Source organism: Chlorocebus sabaeus, chromosome 11 (genome assembly GCF_047675955.1).
Source record: "Chlorocebus sabaeus isolate Y175 chromosome 11, mChlSab1.0.hap1, whole genome shotgun sequence".
NCBI classification, from domain to species: domain Eukaryota; kingdom Metazoa; phylum Chordata; class Mammalia; order Primates; family Cercopithecidae; genus Chlorocebus; species Chlorocebus sabaeus.
The window spans coordinates 27,744,612-27,770,519 of NC_132914.1; the positions used below are offsets into that span (position 1 = coordinate 27,744,612).

The 25,908-nt window shown below is 40.8% G+C and overlaps 1 protein-coding gene across 2 annotated transcripts in view; it reads right to left on the reverse strand.

Moving 5' to 3' along the window:
* Positions 1-2,287: 2,287 nt before the first annotated feature.
* The window catches only part of TM7SF3 (transmembrane 7 superfamily member 3), a 45,933-nt gene continuing 22,312 nt past the window's right edge, over positions 2,288-25,908 (reverse strand). The window contains exons 5-12 of one of the 2 annotated variants that reach the window (XM_007967997.3): positions 25,101-25,272; positions 20,630-20,807; positions 13,040-13,126; positions 10,833-10,913; positions 10,053-10,205; positions 6,418-6,515; positions 5,667-5,829; positions 2,288-4,098 (exon numbers count right to left, since the gene is read on the reverse strand). In XM_007967997.3, the coding sequence (XP_007966188.3) occupies positions 3,836-4,098; positions 5,667-5,829; positions 6,418-6,515; positions 10,053-10,205; positions 10,833-10,913; positions 13,040-13,126; positions 20,630-20,807; positions 25,101-25,272 (1,195 nt within the window). In that variant the 3' untranslated portion in view covers positions 2,288-3,835. The remainder of the gene's footprint in view (positions 4,099-5,666; positions 5,830-6,417; positions 6,516-10,052; positions 10,206-10,832; positions 10,914-13,039; positions 13,127-20,629; positions 20,808-25,100; positions 25,273-25,908) is intronic. The other variant, XM_037990243.2, reaches the window with a different exon arrangement.

Below are 25,908 nucleotides of genomic sequence, written 5' to 3' on the forward strand. Positions count from 1 at the left end.
GTGGTCCTTGCAAATACAATGGCCAAATTGCCAAGAGGCATTTCAATCAACAATCAGGGTAAAAAGGTTTGCAACATGAATTCTTTTGACATAACAAAATACCACTGACTGAATGGCTTAAACAACAGAAATACGTTTCTTGCAGTTCTGGAGGCTGGAAGTTCATGACCAAGGTGCCAGCAGGGATGGTTTCCTCTGCTTGCAGATGGCTACCTTCTTGTTGTTCTTCACACTGTCCTTCCCCTGTGAGCACATGCACCTGGTGTTTCTGTGCCCTAATCTCCCCTTCTTACAAAGACACTAGTCAGATTGGATTAGGACCCACTCTAATAGTCTCAATTCAATTTGGAACCTCTTTAAAGGCCCCATCTCCAAATAAGGTCACATTCTGAGGTACTGGGTGTTAGGGATTCGACATATAAATTTGTTCGGGGGCACAGCTTAGTTTATCAGAAAACCATAGATAGCTGCCCTCCCAACAAGGGCTGGGGTACAATGAGGGGCTGTGCCTTAGGGCAAGTCCCTGTTCTCAGGAAATTAGAGCCAAGAACTCTGGGTTTGAATAAATGTTACTAACAGTTATTAAGTACATCACCTAGAAGTGAACTTTGGACCAAGTTTCTACAGATGATGCTGTGGAGATACGGATATTGGAAATTTTAAATATTATGTACCAATCATTTGAAATAAATGGTCCATTACTTCAGAGAATTAACTTGGAAAAACATGCTATCACTGTATAAAATTAATAATTTTCAAAAAGAATAAAAAGCAATATTTATATTAGAAACATCCTATCAATTCGTCAGCAGAAGAAAATAGAAAATACCTGGTGCTTTACATCTTCATCATGACGAGTGTAAAGCACATTTGGATAGGGAGTCAGGCATCCCAGTTTTGGTCTGAGCACTGTTACTTCTTGATAACTCTGTGACTTCATATCATTAATTTAAGAATTTCCTCAGGTATTAAATAAAGAGGTCAGTGAACATGATCTCTAAAGTCCTTTGAAGGTTTAATATTCTAGCAATTTCTTTGTTGGAATCAGTTTTCTATTTCACCTGCTACAGAAAACTCAACTGGTCTGTGGTACAATATACCTAGTATGGTTTGGCAATCTGGTAGCTAACCTATAACAGATAAAATTTTCAGAAATTTCTGAAAACATTTTAAAGAACAGTTCAACAGCGTTTCCTGTTAACTACTACTTTTCTTTAGTTTGACACACCTGAAGTGCTAATAACACCAAATTAATCTTTTAACACATTGCCCCAGGTTTCACTTCCTGTTAATTATCTTTGTGATTTTTTTAAAAATGAAGAACTATATTGTTTGCCCATATTAAATAACTTTTTAATAGCTATGAAATTCCTTGTGTCTTGTTGCTATTGTACAAATATAATCTGAAAAAATTTATGAAAGTATTTAATGAAGCTTTTTAGCATTTTTTTCAAAATAGGGATTTATTATAAAAACTATACAAAGTTTTTATCATTCACAAATTATGAAAAATTTTAAACAATTTGTATCCTTCCTCCAAAATAGTGTGTTGTGTCTTTACAGTCTTCACTGGCAGTACATTCAGATGGTATAGAAACTAACTCACAAGCATTCCATATAACTTTGTCCCTACAGTAAATAATTTAAAAAAACTTTTCATCAAGTTTCAGTGTTACTGAAGTTAGTTATAGACAGTAAGCATTACAGAATAAGCAGTAAATGGTCACCTGCATTGAATTTTTCAAAACAAAAATTGTTTTATATTTTGTATGTTGTTTTATCCTGCCCCAAACACTTAAAGTAAAAGTTAAAGATTTTTCCAGTTACCTGAAACTTCAAAAATCTATTGTACTTTGAAAAAACTTTAAAAAGCAGCATCATTTAAATAGTGGTTAACTCACAAATGTGTATGCAACAGCGTTCACCAACCCTAATACTCAGGCCTGCAGAGGCACCAGCTCACAATAATTTAGTGCTCTGAAAGCTGGGGGGAAAGCCCCTGAGTAGTAAGTATGCAACCCAGGGTGTCGGGTGCTTTCTTGTGGTGAAACAAGGATGTCAAAACTGAGGGGACTCTCCAAGGTCCTAATGAAAAGCAGCTCCTCTAAACGCCTGAATCCTTTTTGATTCCACCCTCATCACTTTAAGGATGAAGCCTTTCTGTACAAAGGCTTTGTACAGAAAAGAAATTATTAAGAGTTATATTTTACACTAATGCTAACACAGCTAACTGAGCAGAAAGAACTATGAAGTACAAATTTTTCTAAGGTTTTCTTATTAATGGCAATATAGACTTATTTATTTATTTATTTATTTTGAGACAGAGTCTCACTCTGTTGCCCAGGCTGGAGTGCAGTGGCATGATCTTGGCTCACTGCAACCTCTGCCTCCTGGGTTCAAGCAATTCTCCTGCCTCAGCCTCCCAAGTAGCTGGGATTACAGGCACCTGCATTACAATGCCCAGCTAATGTTTGTATTTTTAGTAGAGATGGGGCATAGGAGTATATATTCTACTATACTAGAATATAGTAGAGACCACTATGTTGGCCAGGCTGGTCTTGAATTCCTGACCCCAGGTGATCCATTCACCTCGACCTCCCAAAATTCTGCAATTACAGGCGTGAGCCACCGCACCCAGTAGGCAATATTGATTAAGGTGGGGGTTATTTCCTAAAAACAAACATAAGCCATATGTCATCTAATGCAGTTAAAGAGCACCTGTTGACAGTATTTTAAAAGGCCTTGAAAAAAAGGGGGCACCTTTATTTGGAATATAAATAAATCACCCTTGTAAAATTCTATTATCTATATAAATTGGCCTATTTTCAAATAATAATTTAGCTATTTCAATTACCATTTTAAGCCATAAAAGGCAAAAACAAAGGGAACCTACTGAATTGTACACTTAAACATGAATAAGAAGGTAAATTTTATGTGTATTTTATCACAATTTAAAAATTTTTAAACAAAAGGGTAACTTTTGGATAATGTATGATACTAAGAAGGACATGCAACTAAGTAATCAGACTGCTTTTACTAAGAAAATAAGTTGCTTTTTTTTGTTTTTCTCTTTCTCTTTGAGATAGGGTCTCTGTCACCCAAGCTGGAGTGCAGTGGCTTATTGTAGCCTCAATCTTCAGGGCTCAAGAGATCCTCCTATCTCAGTCTCCTTGGGAGCTGAGAGTAGGCACATGCCACCATGCCTGGCTAATTTTTTAATTTTTTTGTAGAGATGGGGTCTTGTCATGTTGCCCATGTTGGTCTCAAACTCCTGAACTCAAGCGATACTCCCACCTTGGCTTCCCAGAATCGTGATTACAGGTGCGAGCCACCATGCCTGGCCTGCTTCTCTTTTTGTATTCTAAAATTCAAAGGCCTAAGTATCAAATCCCTAAATCTCCAAATACCGTCACAAATAAAGACTCAATAATAAACTCCCTCCAAAAGTTCAGACAAACTCAGGTGAGAGACTTGTTTCAAGGGGTTATAAAAAGAAACACCAGGGCTCTGCAGGAGAATCAGTTTTTAATTTTTTAAATGTATCTATTTAATGGAATAAGTTGATCATAGATTTGTAAACCAAAAGGTAATTTCTCAAGTATTTGGAAATAAGGAAAAGCCTCCCTATCACCAACCTTTTGGCCATCTTTCTCATTCTCTTAGAATCATCCTAATCCCCTAGTATACCCTTACCATATATCAATAAGGGCACCATAATATTATGCAAAGCACAGATCTATATGCCTGATCTCTTATTAGACTTGCACCAGAGACTGCTGAATCACTCCAGGCATGAACTCCAAAGCTGAGGCACACTAACCAAACCCCTGGACATCTACAGAAGCAGGGGCGTTCTCTCTCCAGCAGGCTGCTCCTTCTGGAAGAGCTCTTTGATCTGAGTTAATCGGCCATACAGCCTCTCTCTCAGTGGAGGAATGTGGTAGCTAGGGTCCAGAATGTTCGTAACTCGGCGCTCTCTCTCTTGCTTCCATAACTTGTATGGGTGGGGAGGGAAGAACGGTCGTCCTCTCTCTCTTCGAATCTGTAATGTAATTCCACTTACAGCCAGCATGCCCCATACTGCCAGGATAATAAAGTCTAAAAAACAGTAGAAAAAGTACAGTTTGAACTCTAGTATTTTAAAATCTAACATAATAACACAACCCTTCATGGACTAAATCTGTATCTTCCTTTCTAATAGACTTTCTGGTGAGTTAGTCCAAACACATATGTAGTTCCTCACTTACAAACCAAGGAATCAGTGGGGAAGCCACAGTCTTATTTTTGAAACTAGGATTTTTCTATTACAGGCATTTGAAAGTCCAGACAGGTTGTAAAAAAATCAGTTGTTTGGATCCTTGGCCTCCCAACATTATGTAACAAGTACCCACAGTTGGTTGTGTGTTTTTTCAGAGGGAGTTCAGGGAGGAAGGCAGTGATCTAGTTATACTTCACATATGTACATCATGGAACATCAGATGCCACCATGCTCATTTCTTTCCCATTCCACTCCATATGGGGCCCTACTGCACTCACAGTGTAGGTACAGGAGCGCATGAAAAGATTCAACCAATTGTACTGTTTTTTGTTTTGTTTTTTTTTTGAGACAGAGTCTCGCTCTGTCGCCCAGGCTAGAGTACAGTGGTGCGATCTTGGCTCACTGCAAGCTCTGTCTCCCGGGTTCACACCATTCTCCTACCTCAGCCTCCCGAGTAGCTGGGACTACAGGCACCCACCACCACGCCTGGCTAATTTTTTGTATTTTTAGTGGAGACGGGGTTTCACTGTGTTAGCCAGGATGGTCTCGATCTCCTGACCTCGTGATCCGCCCGTCTCGGCCTCTCAAAGTGCTGGGATTACAGGGTTAAGCCACCGCGCCCGGCCGGTACTCAGCTCCTAGTAAAAGGCTCGGCAAAACACTGTCTGGTACTTAAAATTTGCAAGAGTTTTAAGGTTTTCAAGGATTTCGAGGTCTCTACCATCAACCTCTTATCCCCTACTCTGGATGGTAGAGGGAAAGACTTGCCCTAAAATAAAATCGCAACAGTCACAATTGTGCTTATGCAATGTATCTTCAATTCTAAGACATGCTTTTTCACTCTCCACACTTCAACATTTCTGAAGTCAACGTGTCTTACAATCTGAACAATTCATGTGGCAGTTATTTTTTTCTTCAAAAAATTTATAGAAAATCTGTAATGGATAGAATCTTACAAGTGAGGGAAACTACATGCTTACTAATTAAAAACTCTTTCAACTAGCAAACTGCATGCTTCATTAAAGGAGGGAAACAAGGGAATAACTTAAAATTCAATCAGGTTGTCATTCTCATCCCTCATTCCATCCCCACCCGTAAGTGTCAAATGTCTTTACTGTCAGCATTTTTCTCCCCACTGAGAATGACCAGGTAAACCTAAATAATCTTGGAAATTTCTTCAGGAAATTCATGTAGTAGATTTTTATCTTCATCTTAAAATTTTAAATGCTTTGTTCCCACGATCCTAAGTTATCATAACAGAGGGTTCTCACAGCATTGTTATGCTGTGTTCCCTCCTTTTGTCCCAGTTGACTTTCTTTAAATTTAGTCTCCAAGTGCTCTGGTTAGCGTAGGTGGGTCAAGACTCCTACCGTGCTGTCACACTGGTTTTTGGATTTAAGAGTCTTACCATTAGTTTGAAAAGGCACATTTGTGAAAGTTCTGTGGAAATCCTTGTTGAGCGCTCTCTTGAGTACATTCAAAGTGATGTAGGAAAGGCTTGTGGACAAGTAACTGCCAACGGCTAAAACCACCGAATAGGAGCCAATGACTCCACAGGTCAGTATGTTCAGCTGTGGAAGAGTGGAAGAGTTTAGGCATCATCCATGGTAGAACAAAAATAGTTTCTAACCCTCCACTGGCTTCAGTCACAGGAAATCACATCTGCTCCCTCAGGCATGAAAAGGGACCAGACCCACTCAGAGCTGAACAGAAGTTCCCTGGGAAGATAAACTGAAAACAACCTTCAACATCCATATGAGTTCTTAAAACACAGTTCAGCTTATCCAAATACTATGGAAAACATCTTCCCTGTGAAGGAACTTCAACAATAAAATCTAATTAGAGGAAGAATCACTCTTCTGAAGCCAGCTGAAACTAATGACCCATCAGGTTGGGGTACTAGAGTAAGCACTACCTTCTCTGCTCCCACTTAAAAGCATACTGACGGTGATGCTCCATTTGATGGGGGGAAAAAAAACACCATGTGGTAATCATAAATAGAATTTCCTTTGCTTTCATAGTAACAAGGCTATTTAGAAGCAATCATCTGATACAGATAACACAGCCCTCCCCAGTAAACATGCAAAATGATGAAATAAGTGATCAGCTGAACACAGGATAACATAATGAATAAATCTAACTTTTGATGAAACACTTACTATTCTTAGGCAGCCCATGAAAACTACTGGAATGAGGATAGCTATGCAAGAGAAAGTGACCCAGAATACACCATCATCATGAAAAATCTTTAGGTTTCCTGAAAAAGCAAAAAGAAACTAAGAGTAAACAACAGCTTTACCAAGTTAGATTTAGTTTCTTGGAACATCTGAACACAGATATACATCAAAGGCTTAAAGTAACAACCAGGGAATATGCTGGCAACTAGAAATGAATTCTAATTTTCTTCATTTAACTGTCAATACAATCTTCTTTGAAGGATGTGTTCTAGAAAGTGGGTGGGGGGAATCAAGCTGTTCAATGCTCTGCACATTTATTAACAATCATTTAGAAGAGACTGGAATAGTCCAAGCTCTTCCATTCACTAGCTCTATGAACTTGAGCCTCAGTTTCCTAACCCTCAAAATGACATTGAATTATATCTCCAAGTTCTAAATCACCCGTTAGCTCTACATTTCTGACTTCATGATTTCGTACTGCAAAATAAAAAATATAAATAAAAGGCATTCAAAGTTAAGCCATGAACCCAATGTAAACAGCAAATCCACTTAACAGATTTTTACCATCAAAGCATGTCCTGTCATGCCACTGCACACTGTGACGTGTGATTTCCTCACGTATCAGGAAAGAGGAACCAACCAACTATCTGCTCTTCCTAAACCCTTCTCCTGCTGCTGGACTCTAAAATGCTGCACAACTTAGGCTGACCCAGAACAAATATATAAGAACTCCTCATTATAAATTAAGTTTAAAAGCAAGAATAGCCTGACTGCTGTTTAATACTGACACTGGCACCACCGTTCAGTCCATCCGTAAATGGCCCCATGCCTCAAGACCTACATATCCAGGTCAGAGTGGAAGAGTGGGAGTCCCTAGGCTACAGGATTGGACCTTGAGACTCCATATTCTCTGAAGCCAACAGCAACATGCCATTGAGGTGAACTTACAGATTATATTCTCTAGTTTATATTCACCTTCACAAAATACATATATGGCTTTTTTTTAAAGGCTTTCAAGAAATCTAGGTATTAAAAACAGTTATGATGCATGCATATGAAGAACGGACCCTTTCAGAGAATAAGCTCATTGCTTCCCACGTAAGGTGAAAACTAACAATCTAATCAGATTGTAGCGGTCAGCCAAATATTTTTCAAATGCTTATGCTTAAAAATATGCATAGGCCTCTTGGCCGGGCATGTTGGCTCACACCTGTAATCCCAACACTTTGGGAGGCTGAGGCGAGCAGATCACTTGGTCAGGAGTTTGAGACCAGCCTGGCCAATATGGAGAAACCCTATTTCTACTAAAAATATAAAAATTAGCTGGGCATGGTAGTGCATACCTGTAGTCCCAGCTACTTGGGAGGCTGAGGCAGGAAAATCACTTGAACTCGGGAGGTGGAGGGTGCAGTGAACCAAGATTGCGCCACTGCACTCTACCCAGAGAGACAGAGTGAGACTTCGTCTCAGGGAAAAAAAAAAAAAAAATATATATATATATATATATATATATATATGCACACATACACACATACACACACACACACATATATATATATTTTTTTTCACGTGTGTGTGTGTGTATGTAGGCCACGTGCAGTGGCTCAAGCCTGTAATTCCAACACTTTGGGAGACCAAGGTGGGAGGGCTGCCTGAGCCCAGTTTAAGACCACCCTAGGCAACAGTGAAACTCTGTCTCTACTAAAAATAAAAAATCAGCAGGTATGGCAGCACACACCTGTAGTCCCAGCTACTTGGGAGGCTGAGGTAAGAGGATGGCTTGAGCCTTGGAGTTTGAGGTTGCAGTGAGCTATGACAGTGTCACTGCAGTCCAGCATGGGTGACATAAAGAGATCCTGTCTCTAAAAAATAAAAATATAGGTTTGCACCCACTAGCAGTGAGGAGATGATCACTCTGTCCTTGAGCTATGAGATAGTTCATAAATAAACATATATAAAGGGCATAGGCTAAAATAATTTTTAACAATAGGAATAGTATGTCAAAAAGTTTAGAGACAACTGCTCTAGACTTTTATAAAGATGAAAATTAAGAGACCTCTTTACTTCTGTTTTCTCATTCCTCATATCTATCCTATCAGATCGTTTCACAGATGATGGAACAAAGTTTCAATACCTTGTCCAAGGTTATAAGCTAGAAAGGGAACTAGTGACAGAGCCAGAATGCACATAGAGGGTTTTTTCCTGACTGTACAATTTATGCTCATTCTACTCATGAAAAGTACATTAAATTAACAGAAATTCTAACCTATCATCCCTCCATCCTCTAAGCATTAATGAAAGGAGGGAAGCCCATTAAGTAATAGTTGGTTTTTGTGGTCTTTTTGTTTTGTTTTGAGACAGAGTCTTGTTCAGTTGCCCAGGCCAGAGTGCAGTGGCACCATGATAGCTCACTGCAGCCTCAACCTCCCGGGTTCAAGCAATCCTCTAGCCTCAGCCTCCCAGAGTAGCTGAGCCCACGGGCATGTACTACAACACCTGGCTATATTTTTTTTTTTTTCCAGTAGAGATGGGGACTCACTATGTTGCCCAGGCTGGTCTCAAACTCGAGCTCAAGTAATCCTCCCACTTGGTCTCCCAAAGTGTTGGGATTATAGGCATGAGCCACCATGCCCAGTCATTAGGTAGTATTTTACTTAGCACATCTTGGGTAGAGCCTTGAATCTGTATTTTCCAAAACATCCCCATGTGAATCTGTCATTTAGCCGAGCCTACACAACACTGCTTTTCATCAGACTATCCAGATAAAAGGCTACCTGTAGCAGGGCCAGAAGGAATATGCTTGCCTCTAGGTTTGCTACAGTCAGAACAAAGGGCTTTAGACAGTAAACACAGGTTGTCAATTCTCTGTAGTCTTAGAAAAAAAAAATCTTCAGGGAGATAAGGGACATATGACTTGTACTCTATTATATCCTGCATTCTCTATAGAGTTGACAGTCTCATGAAATGGCTATTTTTATATCTAAAGTCTCATCAACTTTATTCTAGAACACTGTCACAGAAAGGAAACAGCCAAATAGAATACTTTTGAGTACAGATACTTTGTTTGTTTTTGACAACAATCACGAAATGTAAATTATTAAACAATGGCAAAGAGAGTTAACTTATAAGTTAACCAGATTTTAAAAACTGATAGCAATTGAATTACTTTTTTAAAAAACACCAAAAAACCCCAGAACCATCCCTGTGCTACTGCCCCAGGGTGATTAAGTACCTCAGGGACACCTGGGGTTTAGCAAAGGGTGGGAGTGGAAGTTGAGGGTACAAGACCAGAAACAAAGTACCAGGTTCCCCAACTCAGCTGCCATCAGAGCAGTGCCCCTTTACCTCCATTATTTCTAATAAACACACACCCCTTAACACAACAAATAGATACAAAGCTACCTCTAAAGACATTCTATATTTCATCTAATGTGCCTTTGAGGAAGGAGGGACTTTTACTGGTATGGGTGCTGTCTGAAAGTGTCACACCATCAATGCATTTGCAGAACTCCACAGGAGCAGCATTGACATGCAACGCCACTCCAGGATGCAAATCCAATTAGGCAGTATTCAAACAGTGACTCAAACACACAAAACATCAGTTACTTATCGCTTACCCAGTGGAGTAAAGAAAGTCACTGATGAGATGAGGAACCCCAGCACTAGTCCAACACAGAGCATGCAGATCGAGAGGATTCCAAATCGCCACCACACAGCTACCAGGAACATCCCACCGACGCTTCCAGCGACAGCTGTCAGAATCAGATGCACTGTACAGAGAGAGGGTGAACTGCTGGATCACCGGCAGTGCTTCCAACTGCGTGCCTTAGACATACAATACCGTTACCAATGCCAGCTTCAGCTTTCTGTAGGTCAGGCACTGAGGGCTCTTCAGTGGCGCCATGAAGCCAGCATTGAGCAACTCTCTCTAGGGAGGGGTCTGGGCTGAGACAAGGAAATTAGCCAGGGAGCTAAAGCTCACGGAACCAGTGACAGGCTTGGCTTGTCAATAAATTGGGATTGAGAAGGAAAAGGTGACAAGCATTCTGTCAAATGTAATGGGGCAGGCGGGTGTCTGTTTTCCGGTCAAGAAAACCTCAACATTTTGCTTGCTGTACATCTCATATCTTTAACATATCACATAGCCAGAACACAGGTCTGTAATCAACATGGATCCTCCTTTCCCTAAGTACCAAGGAATTCACCATACAGATTAAAAACCCAGAAGGTCTGAATGAGTAGTTCAGAAAAGGTGTTCAGAGCCTAGGTGGACCATTATTTTATACATGTAACAGGCTGTCACACACAATGCAGGCCACACTGTAGAAGGAAAGGTAAAGTAAAACACAGCACCTGCCTTCTTGAATACTCAGTTAAACTGTATAATTTTCACTTACCATCATACTTGATAGGTGTCAGTCTTGTAATCAGTATGTAAAAGAAGAATCCCATGATGATAAAGCCTATGAAGAATAATTCTAAGTGGCAAACCAGCGGGAAAGGAAAAAAGCAAAACAACAAAAGCTGTGGTTAGGCACTCTTTTTACAGTGCAATTTAAATAGTTAATCTACAAATACATGCTTAAGCTCTTGGAATTTACATGTTACAGCATTCAGAGGAAAAAAAACATCTGAAAGGCAGAAGAAATTCAGCAGTCATGGGAGTAGTTATTATTAAACAGATACAATATTAAAGTACTAACTACAGGATACACTTTCTTGTATATAGGTCAGTTTCCATTGTTAAATGGTTATTTGTTCATTTCATAGCTCATTTTAATGTATTTATTTTTTCCGCTTAAAACAATAGCACTGTGTCTGATATGAAATTACACACTACATTTTAATAGTTTTGTAAGTAAAAACAAAACGTAAAAGGTAAAAGAAACCCAAACTGTTCCAAAGCAAAATATAACTTTTATATCTTCTTTTAATCCTATCCTGTTTAGAATGATCAATCATTACCTTCATCCATTAAAAATCATTACCTTCATCCATTAAAACAGCTGGTAATGCAAGCATACAGATAACTTTGTTCCCACAAATAAGCCTAATCCTGATCATGGAGGCCATAGCTCTACCTATTTTCTTAAATTCTTCACAGTTGTTCTTGGTAATACTTGTACTGTATCTCAGTTTCAATAAATATAAAATGATACATATCAACATATCAAAAAAAATCCAGAGTGGGGCATGGTGGCTTGTGCCTGTAGTCTCAGCTACTTGGGAGGCTGAGGTGGGAGGATCACTTGAGGCTAGGAATTTGAGGCTGTAGCACTATGATTGTACCTGTGAACAGCCACTACACTGCACTCCAGCCTAGGAGACACGGTGAGACTCCATCTCTTCAAAAAGAGAAAAAAAAGCTAGTGATAACTTTGAGACCACAGCTTAGCAACTAAGTTCTTTGTTACAGAATCAATCTACATGTTGAGATATTATATATTCTTCACAATACTCTCTTCCCAATTAATAAAAAAAAAGTGTCAGCAGGAAAGGAGTTGCTATTTCAAACAATTTGACACAAGTTTAAAGAGCTTTATTAGATCAGGATTACAGTTGAGCTAACTTGATTCTCAGTTATACACCTTGTTGATTAAATAAGGATTTTTTAGTAATCAAAAACATCACTTATATAAAAGGCAGCCCAAATAATTCAAACCAATTCAGTGAGCATGATTTACATCCCAGTTCTTCAATGTGTTTCACGGATGTAGATGCTGGCGTTCCCTTTGGCATCTGAATCTCTCAGGTCTGAGCAGACATTTCAGACTCACTGTACACTGCAGCCCCATAGCCTGATTCGTGTGAAACCAAGTCAATTGCCATCACCACAATCCACACATATTTTTACAAAGACAACCAACTTTTTTTTTTTTTTTTTGGAGACAGGATCTCACTCTGTCATCCAGGCTGGAGTGCAGTGGCACCATCTTGGCTCACTGCAACCTCCACCTCCCAGGCTCAAGCAATCCTCCTACCTCAGCCTCCCCATGTAGCAGGGACTACAGGCACACACCACCAAGCCTGGCTATTTTTTTGTATTTTTGGGAGAGACAGGGTCTCACCGAGTTACCCAGGTTGGTCTCAAACTCCTGAGCTCAAGTAATCTGCCTGCCTCAGCCTCCCAAAGTGCTGGGATTACAGGTGTGAGCCACCACACCCAGCCCCAACTTTTCTTTTTTTGGTAGAGAAGGCATCTCACTATGTTGCCTAGACTGGTCTCAAACTCCTGGCCCCACATAGTCCTCTCACCTCAGTTTCCCAAAGTGCTGGGATTACAGGCATGAGCCACTGAGCCTGGCCCTGACAACCAATATCTAATCTTGGTTATCTTTAGTCAACTAACAGATCTAGCAGCTGATAAAATTCACTGCATAATTGTATTCCCCTGTTAATGAGAAGGTTATACTCCACTGTAGGGAGAAGAGAAAAAAATAAAAATGCAGTACAACTCAGTAGACGCATGACTACAGACCCCAGCTACAAACCTATGAAGATAATAGAGATAAATAAGTGCTTACTCTCCTCACAGGTCATTCCCCGGCAACATTAAAGAGAAAAGACCGCAAAATGGAAACAGCAACTACATTGGACATAATACCTGTTTTCCAGAATCTGTGTCCAAAGAAACAAATGAAGAAACCAAGCAGGGCGAACAGAGTGAAGAACACTTTGGAAGACACTCTTCCTACAAAATAATGAAAATTTAGTGGATAATACATGCAATTTGATACTTTGTATTAATATTTATAGAACGCCTTCATCAAAAAAGCTAAGTGAACTGACATAATTTATCCCATACATGTATATTACAAATTTATCTTTAAAATACCCTTGCCACCCCTAATGAATGAACGTATGTAGACAATCAATATCAACAACTGCTGCTATAACAAAAAGAGAATCCAGACAATCTATGCTTGCTGAAAGAGGTATGGAACACTTCTTATGACATATTCCTGGGTAGAGTGGAGAGAAACAGAGAGAGAGTGTTCCTAAAACAAATAACCCTGTTTCTTCAACAAATACACTGCATGGACAAAAGGTGGCGGGGAGTGGGGAGGAGGCGGTGGGGGAGATGGAGGGAAAATACAGGTTAAAAGAGATTTAAAAGACACATCAACTAAATACTATGTATAGATCTCATCTGAAACCCAATTCAAACAAACTGTGGAAAACAATTGAGATGACTCCAGAAGCACACTCGGGCTATTAATCTGATGCTATTAATGAAATATTTTCAATATTTTAAAATGAAAATTATGTTAATGACACTGTGGTTCTATTTTTTAAGTGCTTATCTTTAAGGCATACATACTGAAATATTTGTGAGTAACATGATGACCAGGGATTTGCTTTAAAATTATCAAGTGATAAAGGAGGGTGATGAGGTGGAGAGGCAGAGAAGGAGGTAGAGCACAGCTGAAACAAGATAATGGCCAAAAATCAAAATTGTTAAGGCTGGATAATTGGTATATGGAGGTTCGCTGAAGTTTTTCACAATAAAAAATTTAAACCAAAACCCACAATTTAAAAACGTGTATTACACGTGTAAGTCACACATACACAAACTACTACCAGTCTTCTCAATTATAGATACTGCCTTGGAGAAACATGGTGCATTACAACCAGTGATGAAGCATGGTATCATGTAGTTTACTGAAGAGAAAAATATGCTCACTAAATTCATCACCCACCATCATGACTCCTCAGAGATAAATGCAAGAAAATAATCCCTGAATGAAAAACCAAAACATCTATACAATCTCATGCTAAAATATGACAAGGTTGCTACAAATCAAAATACATAAAATGCCTAACAGTGTTCAGAATGGAGAAACCATGAAGACATACAGTAAAATAAGAAACACAGGACAGAAGAGCAGAGTTCACAGGGGATAGTATATGCCTACATATCAGCTTTTCTGAGAATAAGGAGCCCATAAGAAAGATTAAACAAGAGCTGCATGCAGTGGCTCACACCTGTAATCCCAGCACTTTGGGAGGCCGAGGTGGGCGATCACTTGAGGTCAGGAGACCAGCCTGGCCAACATGGTGAGACCCCCCCCCATCTCTACTAAAAATACAAAAATTAGCCAGGCCTGGTGACACACGCCTGTAGTCCCAGCTATTCCGGAGTCCGAGGCAGGAGAATTGCTTGAACCCGGGAAGCAGAGGTTGCAGTGAGCCAAGATCAGGCCATTGCACTCCAGCCCGGGTATCGCAGCCAGACTCCATCTCAAAAAACAAAAAACAAACAAACAAACAAAAACCCAGAAACATTAAACGAAAGATAAAAACACCACATTCTGTTTATTTCAGACCTGTGGTTGACTATCATTCTAGAATTTAATTTTTACACCAAAACCATTAAATTCGCTGGGATGATTTTCTCAAACGAAAACCCCGTGGAACTCTTCAGCAAGTATAATCACCAAGACAGCAAGGTCTTCCAACCCAATAAAAACTAAGACACAGTTAGATACTCTTCCATAACATTACAGGGGAACTAAATCCCTTATCACAATACCAGGAAGGAAGGAGAGAAACAATTATACAAGTAAAGTGAGAGGGTACGGAAGGTTTCATCAAAAGCAGAATCTACGATAAAACAAGACATAAAACAGGCAGTCACTTTGGGGAACGAAAGGAGTGAATGGACTAGGACAGGAGCAAGTCGAAGGTTAAAGTGTCTTTAACTATGACAGTATTGCTAAGGGTTATGAACCACAAGGCAAGGTTTTAGTTAGGAGGCAATATGGATATAGCCTTCCTACTCCAAGCTCAGGAAAAGCACCCAAGTACTCATCAATTGTGAAAATGAGAGTACAAATAGAACCAATATCACTAGGAAGGTTCGACTTTGGGCGGGAAGAACAACTGGCTCAGACCTCTCTGTCTCCTAAGCCTAAGAGAGAGAGACAGGCCTGGGCGGCTTTCTATTTAGAAGCGGCTTTTGTATGGAGGGTTCAAGGAAAAGAAATGGGGGAACCGAGACATACTTCAGTTCATGGGTTAAAAATACAGGGCCAGGCGCAGTGGCTCACACCTGTAATCCCAGCACTTTGGGAGGCTGAGGCGGGTGGATCACTTGAGTCCAGGAGTTCAAGACCGGCCTGGCCAACATGGTAAACTCCTGTCTCAACTAAAAATACAAAAATTAGCCAGGCGAGGTGGCATACACCTGTAGTCCCAGGACTTTGGGAGGCCAAGGGCAGATCACCTGAGGTCAGGAGTTCAAGACCAACCTGGCCAACATGGTTGGTCAGGTCTCTACTAAAAATGCGAAAAATTAGCAGGGCATGGTGGTGCACGCCTATAATCCCAGATACTCTGGAGGCTGAGGCACGAGAATTACTTGAACCTAGGAGGCGGTGGTTGCAGTGAGCCGAGATCATGCCACTGTACTCCAGCCTGGGTGACAAGAGTGAGACTCTCTCAAAAAAAAAAAAAAAAAATATATATATACACACACACACACACACACACACATATATATACATACACACAAACTTACATCTGCCTAGGTGTCTTGCATTGTATCCCTCATGGATCTTGAGTGGAAGATTGTCTAGAGTGGAAGACTGAGTGGTGACAAAGAGTCTTTGTTTGGCTAAATTTCAGTCAGTCTCCTGAACCCCCTCCTAGACCCATCTGAGCACATCTTTGTAAAATCCAGCTTCAGCAAGAACTCTGATAAGCCAGCTTAGCAAGAATCCCCTATGCTTGATATCAAATCACCCTCGATAGCTAATCGAGTTCTTCACCCTCCACCATCCATCCCCCAGGTGATGTCTGACCACCGTGGTCTGTCTTCAGTAAGAATCCCCTTAGGTCAGTGCAGACAGAATGCCCCCTTGCCCCTCATGTTTCCCCTTAGAAATTTTCCATCCACTGACTCCCACCCTGCTCCGTGGCTACAAATTCCCACTAGCCCATGTTGTACTCAGGAGTTGAGCCCAATCTTTCTTCCCCACTGCAAAATTCCATCACAGTGGTCCCCGTGCCTATTGTAATACTACCCCCTACCTTAAATAAAATCTTCCTCACTGTGTTTTAACTAGTGTCACTGATTTTTTTTTTTTTCTTTAACAGTGGGGTATGGCTCTAGCAGAGGGAGAGAACCATACTCTCTGGCTTGAACACAACTAATAGACTTTCTTCTTCAGAGCAAAGCTCCTTGAAAGCGCTACTTGAACTTTCTCCAATTTCTGTGCTCCTAGCTCCCATTTGTTCTTGAACATGCTCCTGTCAGGCTCCCATCCCACCTCTCCACTGCAACAGCTCTCACTGGTACCAATGGCCTCCATGTTGCTAAATCCAAGGGTCATTTTCAGCCTCTTTCTTAGCTGACCTATCAGCAGCATCCGCAAAGTCGATCGCTCTCTCTTCCGTGCAATACCATCTCCCCTTGGCTTCAACAAACATCACTTTCCTTTTACCAGTCTGGCTCAGCCCATTGGTAGGATCTTCAATTTCCTGAGCTCTAAACACTGGAGCACCCAGGGCTCAGTCCTCAGACCCCTCCCTTTTCTCTAAGTCACACTGAGTGTGCCTGCCTCTCTTGCCTCCCCTTCCAACTCTGCCACCCCTTTATAGATAACACCATCTAGCATGAGGCTTTAAATGCCATATAAAGACTTGGAAGTCTAAAGTCTGAAGACTTCCAAGATGCTCTCCAGCTAAGACTTTCCTCTGAATTCCAGGCTTATACATATATATAATCAACCATCAGTTAAACATCTGCACATAAACGTTCAACAGGGTTCTCAAACTGAACTTGTCTGAAACTGAACTCTCAATGTATCCTCCCAACCTTCTCCTCCAACAGTCCTTCCCACCTCAGTGAATGGTTGCTCTCTCTCTCCAGTTGCTCAGGCCAAAAACTACAAAGTCCTTTACACCTCTTTCTCTCAAACCCCTCATCCAATCCATCAGTACACTGTACTCCAAACATATCCAGCCACTCATGAGCCACATCTGGGACAATTTGAACGTGAAAATAAATGACAGTAAAGGATTTCATCCAGAGAATAAAATAGGAATCTATGGGTCCAGGCTTAAAATAAATACATGGATAAATAAATGGGAGGGGAGAGAAAACTCTTCCTTAGAGTAGAATGGCAACAAATAAACATAGAAGGAGTGATACATTAGAAAAACACCATTTTGCAACCACCTAGTAATAAATGTTTCAGGCAAAGATCACTGGATGCCAAAACTAGCAAGTGAGAGTTTGAGAATGGGATATTTACTGACACGCAAAGTATTTTCCCTAAAGACACTTAAAAAAAGGAACAGTTGGCCAGGCACGGTGGCTCTCGCCTGTAATCCCAGCACTTTGGGAGGCCAAGACGGGTGGATCACGAGGTCAGGAGATCGAGACCATCCTGGCTAACACAGTGAAACCCTGTCTCTACTAAAAATACAAAAAAATTAGCTGGGTGTAGTGGCGGGCGCCTGTAGTCCCAGCTACTCGGGAGGCTGAGGCAGAAGAATGGCATGAACCTGGGAGGCGGAGCTTGCAGTGAGCCGAGATCGCGCCACTGCACTCCAGCCTGGGCCACAGAGCGAGACTCCGTCTCAAAAAAAAGAAAAGGAACAGTTACTTCAGTGGCGAAACTTGGCAAGACACCACTAACCAAGTTATGAAGGGTGTCACCACCAGTAAAGAGACAAATAAATAAAGAGACAAGTGTCTCCTGCGAAGGACACATCACTTCCTTTGTATTCCTGCCAAAAAAGCATAATCAAAATTTAATTATGAGGAAATATCAAACTAACCCAAATTGAGGACACTCTAAAAAAATAAATATTCTGTACTTCTCAAAAAGGTCAGGATCTTAAAAGATTAAAAAAAAAAAAAAAAAAAAAAAGACTTGTTCCAGATTATAGCACTCTAAAGAGATACATCAGTTAAATGCAATGTGGGATCCTAAACTGGACTCTGGTGAGAGGAAAAAATAAATTTTGTTGATGGGGAGACAGGGTTTCGCTCTGTTGCCCAGGCTGGAGTATGGGAGCACAATCATGGCTCACTGCAGCCTCGACCTTCCTGGGCTCAGGTGATCTTCCCACCTTAGACTCCCAAGTAGCTGGAACCACAGGCAGTGCCACCGCACCCAGCTAATTTTTGTATTTTTTGTAGAGACAGAGTTTCGCCATGTTGCCCAGGCTGGTCTTGAGCTCCGGAGCTCAAGCAATGTGCCCACCTTGACCTCCCAATGTGCTGGGCTTACAGGCGTGAGCCACTGAACCCAGACAAAAAAATTTTTTTTTGCTTATAAAGGACACTATTGGAACAACTAGCAAATGTGGTAACGTGCGAATTAAATAACAACCATATCAATGTTAACTTTGTAATTTTGATAATTTTACTATGGGTATGTAAGGACATAAATACAGAAGTATTTAAGGGCAAAAAGGTCTTTATGTCTGCAGCTTACTCTCAAATGGTTCAGAGAAGAAGAGTAGTGTGTGTTTGTGTGTGTGTGTACATATCTATACATACACAGTCGGCCCCTGAACAACATAGGTCCACTTACAGATGTTTCTTCAGTAAAAGTCACACTGAGTGTGCCTGCCTCTCCTGCCTCCCCTTCCACCTCTGCCACCCCGAGACAGCAACACCAACCCCTTCTCTTCCTCCTCCTCTTCCTATTCAATGTGAAGACGATGAAGATGAAGGCCTTTATGATGATCCATTCTCACTTAATGAATCGTAAATATACTTTCTCTTCCTTATGATTTCCTTAATAACATTTACTTTTCTCTAGCTCATTTTATTGTAAGACTATAGTCTATGACAAATATAACATACAAAATATGTGTTAATCAAGTATTTACGTTATCAATAAGGCTTCTCTGATCAACACTAAGCTAATAGTAGTTAAGTTTTGGGAAAGTCAAAAGTTATACACGGGCCAGGTCTGGTGGCTTATGCCTGTAATCCCAGTACCTTGGGAGGCTAAGGCGGGTGGATCACTTGAGGCCAGGAGTTTGAGACCAGCCTGGCCAACATGGCGAAACCCCAACTTTACTAACCAGGCATGGTGGTGTGTGCCTGTTAATCCCAGCTACTCGGGAGGTTGAGGCAGGAGAATCATTTGAACCTGGGAGGCAGAGGTTGCAGTGGGCCAAGATCACGCCACTGCACTCCAGACAGGAGTGAAACCCTGTCTCAGAAAAAAAGAAAAGAGTTATACACAGATTTTCCACTGCACAGGAGTCAGCCCCCACGAACCCTACACTGTTCAAAGGTCAATTGTATATAGAAAGAAAGAGAGAAGAAGAGAAAATAAAAAGCAAATCGCCTAATACATTAAGCTTTGAGGAATCTGGATGAAGATTATACAGAAATTCTTCATACTATTTTTGCATATTTTCTGAGAAACTATTTCAAGATAAACTGCTAAATACACATACACACACACACACACGCACCTCACAACACCTTCACTGCCCCCACTCTACCTAACCCACTGTTCTCTCTCCCCTGGATTACTTCAGTGGCCTCCTAACCAATCTGCATGTCTGCTCTTGCCTCCATCTTTTCTCAAAAAGCAGCCAGTGATCCCGTTAAAATATGTCAGATCATGGCACCATTTGCTCAAAACCTTCCAATGCCTTTCCCTTTTGTTCAGAATAGAAGCTAAAGCCCATACTACAATCTACAAGGCCACACGCGAGCTGCCTGCCCCCGCACCTCTCGCCTCACCTCTACTCCCCTTGCCCTCCTCGTTCTCCTGCAACCCCTGTCCTCACTAGAGCTCTTCACACCCTCAGGCAGGCTCCCAGGTGCAGGCCCTCATCCTGGCTGCTCCCTCTGCCTGGTACACGCCACATCCAGGTACATGCGTGGCACAGCAAGGACTGCCCTGGCCATTCTATCTATCTCGAATTTTCCTCTTACTGGCACATGTTCTCTCCCTTTCCTACTTTATCTTCTTAGCACTCACCAGTTTCTCATGTATTATATTGTCTGTCTCATCTCCCTCACTATAATATAAGCTCCAGGAGAACAAGTATTTTTGCTGTTTTGTTTACTGCTATGTACTACTGCCTAGAACAGAGAGCGGAATAATGTAGGGGCTCAAAAGGTTATGTGTTAAATGAATGAACAAGAACTAGACAAAAGCATTATCTGCAAGGCCAAAGGAGAATTTGTAAAAGTTTAAATCCATATACTCACCTAGGGAAGCACAACTACCCTCTCCTGCCTCAAAGCTGCAAGCATACGTGTGAGCAGGAACGTAGGCAGCAGATGTATTTAGAAATGGGTCCCAAACAATGACATTGTATATGACACCTTGTCCCGGGAGGGAGGAGAAGGAAACACTTGTCTTATCATTAGCTGTTAGGGTAACCACCTGCAGCCAAAAATAACACATGATGAGTGTTTAGGGGATTTTTTTTTAAGCTATTCTGTGATAATCCCACCTACGTGTAATATTAAATGGTATATTTATAAATTATAATTCTTGTTTAAAATATTCACCAACCCATTTAATATGGTCAAAAGGCCATCTTACATGGTTTGTATGCGCTAATGTAAGCAAGCTCTTACACAAAATGCTTCCAAAGATTTTTTTTAATAGTTTAAGGAAAATGAGATACAAATAATATATAAATGCTAGTTAGGACAACGTAAAAAGGTTTTTTTCTCCTCTGCTAGACTATAAACAAGGATGGGAACTGTATTTCTCTTGTGCACTGCTCTTTCCTCAGTGTACAGCCCAATGCCTAACACAGAGGATGTGTTCAATGTTAGCCACAGACTAATGTAGACAGTCTGTTAACATCTCACAGACAGTACCCACTTATTTTTGTCTAACAGTCTCTGAAACAAGAAAATATTACATAAGGTTTTGCTATGTAGTAGTAGTTCTTAACTTCAGAAATTCCACTGTAAACTATAAAATAGAAGAAACAAATGCTTTATAGAACAATAATACCTATGTTCCTACTAATTGCAGAAAAATAAATATTAGGGTTTCAGGAGTAAATAATTACAAGCCCTACTACATCAGAGTACCACTGTTTAAAAATACTGCTTAGCCTTCAATAACTTGTTTCCTGGGCAAAGGTCTGATCAAGTTCAACAAACTGTTAATATTACTCCCAAGTTATCATGAGAAATTTAAAACACACAGAAAAGTTGAATGAATAACACAATAAATAGACTATATACTGCCTACTATCAACAATTGTTAGTATTTTACCATATTAGCTTCTCTATCACTCCTTTCTCCCCATCTCTGTTTTTTTCCTGCTGAAAGTAAGTTACAGATATCATGACACTTCATTGTGCATGTCCTACCACAGTGTTTCTCAAATTTAATGTGCTTAAATTTAATGCGCAGAGGGGCGGTCTTGTTAAAAAGCAGATCTAGACATCATCTCAGATGATGCCAATGCTATGCAACCACCTACCACACTCTGAATAACAAGGTACTCAGTACAGATGTTAAGTCTAAGTACAGACTGACAAGGCGGTTACATCAGGATAAACCCATCGTAAAGTCAAAATGCATTTAATATACCTCACCCACCAAACATCACGGTTTTACCCTAGCCTACCTTGAATGTGCTCAGAACACTCACATCAGACTCAGTTGAACAAAATTATCTAACACAAAGTCTATTTTATTATTATTATTATTATTATTATTATTATTATTATTATTTGAGATGGAGTCTCACTCTGTTGCCCAGGCTGGAGTGCAGTGGCGCGATCTTGGCTCACTGCAAGCTCTGCCTCCCAGGTTCACGCCATTCTCTTGCCTCAGCCTCTCGAGTAGCTGGGACTACAGGCACCCGCCACCACCACCACGCCCAGCTAATTTTTTGTATTTTTAGTAGAAATAGGTTTTCACCATGTTAGCCAGGATGGTCTCCATCTCCTGACCTCATCCTCCTGCCTTGGCCTCCCAAAGCGCTGGGATTACAGGCATGAGCCACTGCGCCCGGCCCACAAAGGCTATTTTATAATAAAGTGTTTAATTGCTCATGTAATTTATTGAATACAGTACACTGTAGAATGTTAGCTGTTTACCCATGTGGTTAAGCAGGAGCTATGGCTCACAGCCACTGCTCAGTGTTGCAAGAGTATCATATTGCTAGCCTAGGAAATGATCAAAACTCAAATCAAAAGATCGTAAGTCAAACCATCATAAGTCAGGGACCATCTGTACAAGAATATTCTCCTATATAAACACAATACCTCAGCTCACCTAAGAAAATGAATAATTTCTTATTAGCTAATACATGATCCAGATTTTCCCTAATGTCTTTTCCTTTTTTTTTTTTTTTTTTTTTTTGAGACAGGGTCTCACTCCATCACCCAGGCTAGAGTGCAGTGGCGTGATCTCAGCAAACTGTAACTTCTCCCAGGCTCAAGCGATCCTCCAACCTCAGTCTCCTCAACATCTGGGACTACAAGCACGCACCACCACACTCGGGACTTTTTGGTTTTTTTTAGTGGCTATGAGGTTTTGCCACGTTGCCCAGGCTGGTCTCGAACTCCTGAGCTCAAGCGATCTGCCCACCTCAGCCTCCCAAAGTGCTGGGATTACAGGTGTGTGTCACTGTTCCTGACCCCTAACATCTTTTCTAGCTTTTCTCCTTCTTACCCAAGATCAAACCAAGTTCCATGCATGCTGTTTATGGCCAATCTCAGTAATCTAGAGCAGTCTGTCTCACCTTTCTCTCTCAGCCACCCAATGACTGCAGAAGAGATGAAGTCAGTATTCTCACAAAGTATTCCACAATCTTGTGTCTAACTTATTCTTCTATCCCCCATACTTCCTGTAAATAGGGAATCCAATGGACTAAATTCAGGTTAGACATTTTGTGCTAGACTATACCACAGGCGATGGTGATAATGTCAGTCTGCACTACATGAGCTCACAGTACAGGCTGACCCATTTTCAGTGAAACTAGCTTTGCCCACCTGGAATAGGTGGAGACCATCAGGTCACTCCATTTTGAAGCGGTTCTCCTTTTACAATGAGAATTAATCGAAGGATGCTACTTAGACACCCTAGAAATATCCTGTCCCCTAAAAGCCTTCACCTGCTGATCCTTGCTGGATTTATTTCATGGAGGGTCACAAAATGGTGATCATCTAATTCTCTATTATTCCTTCTACATATATTAGCTGGCACTCTTCTGCAAAGAGCTTTCTCTCATCACCTGGGGAAGAATCAGTTCCTCCTTTAAAAAGGCAGGCTAAATTCTTTTATCAATTTTTGGAGTAATTTGGTGTAAGAGTTTCCTCCAGTGGTGGCAACTGAGGAAGGTTTCATTTGTATTTATTCAAGGCTGACAACCACAATCTTTTTCTTTTCTTGATTCTTGAATTGCCCCAAATTTGGCAGTGTAAGCCCTTCAAACAGGCTCCTGAATCTCTGACACACTTTCATTAGTCTTTGAGGGTTTCCCCACATTCTGGAACAAAATATTCTTTTAACGAAAAGTTAAAAAGTAACCTAAAAGGAGCCTATTAAACAAGTTCTTATATTCTTCATAAAAATAATAATAGTATGTCATATCTAATAAAGCAACTAATAAACCTTACTAACAGAGCTTCTTATTTTGTGAATAAGCACAATGACGCTGTCTAGAAAAACTCCACCCGTCAACCATTAGACTGAAGGATGACCTCAAATGTTACATTGCAGTTAGGCACTTTTCAAGACATAAAGATAAAATCTTGCCCTCCACAAAAATGATCTATTGCAGTGAGTGAGTCTCAAAATCTAATATGCATAAGAATCACCTGAGAGATATTTTTTTTCTTTCTTTTTTTGAGATGGAGTTTCACTCTTGTCACCCAGGCTGGAGTGCAACAGCGTGATCTGGGCTCACCGCAACCTCCACCTCCTGGATTCAAATGATTCTCCTGCCTCTGCCTCCCGAGTAGCTGGTATTACAGGCACCTACCAACACGCCTGGCTAATTTTTGTCTTTTTAGTAGAGAAAGGGTTTCACTATGTTAGACAGGCTGGTCTCGAACTCCTGACCTCAGGTGATCCACCCACCTCGGCCTCCCAAAGTGCTGGGATTACAGGCGTGAGCCACCGCACCCAGCCAGAATCACTGGAGGGATCTCATAAAATGCAAATTCTGATTCAGTAGTTCCAGGGTGGAGCTTAAGAATTACAATTCTCACAAACTCTCTGGTGATGCCAATGCCACTGGTCCATGGATTCAAAAGCTCAGAGAAGAATTTTGCTCCAAGTTAGAGACTTTGAGTTTGGGTTCAAATATGAATGCCAATGTGTGTATCCTTAAGCAGTTTCTCATTTTTTTTTTCTCAAAACAATGTAATCTTCATACTTGCCAAAAATATTTACCCAGTAGTCATGGGAATACATAGAAAATTACCACCTCCTTCCATTCACATTTCAGATTACCAAGTCACAGATGTGGCTGCAACTAAAACTTAACATAATTTACATGCATCTCCTCAAAGGCCAACATCATTTTGAGGTATCACCAGCAAAGACTCCCAAGATGATAACAAAATAAAAGAGAATAAAGTGAGTGTTCCCAGTAAAGGAGAAAAGAGTAAAGAAATAAGATCCTGGTATCTTCTCCCTGTCTCAACTCTGACACAGGTGTCACAATCCAGCCACACAAATCATGGGACTCAGATTTACCTTGAGAGCATTGGCCTTCACCTGGGGCACGCTGACCATCCTCTGCAGATGCTTCAGCAACATCTCCTCAGTGAGGTCATTCTCAGGCAGAAAATACTGATAGACATCATACTGCAACCTCCACCGGGAGTCCTGGTCCATCCCAGCATCACATGGCGGGGGATCTACACCTCTAAAGTCAACCAACAAAATGAAACATCAATCTCCTGTGGTGCAAGTCCCATCTATAAAAAGGAACCAAGAGCCCTAATTTCCAACACTTGCAACAATAATTACAATTTAACAGTTCACTTTTTGCAGTGGCAACAATTGGTATTCTGAAGACAAGTAACGCACTGTTATGGACTGAATGTTTGTGTCTCCCCAAAATTAATATGCTGAGATCCTCACTCCCAATGTGATGATATTAGGAGGTAATTAGGTCATGAAGGTGAAGCCCTAATGAATAGAATTACTGCCCCCATAAAGGAGATCCCAGAGAGCCCTCTAGCCTTCTTTCTGTCATGTGTGGACACAATGACAACCCAGCAGTCTGTCACCTGGACGAGAACCTTCACCAGAACTCGACTGTGCTGGCATCCTGATCGTGGACTTCTACCCTCTACAACTGTGAGAAAGAAGTTTATAAGCCACTCAGTCTGTGCTACTTTGTTACAGCACCACAAACTAAGACGAACACCAACAGGCAAGGGTGATTACATCACTGGATTCTGATAACAGTCAGGCCTAGAGTAATACTACAGCTTTGGGGAGACAAAAAAAATTAAAAAAAAAAAAAAGCTGGGTACAGTGGCTTATGCTTGTAATC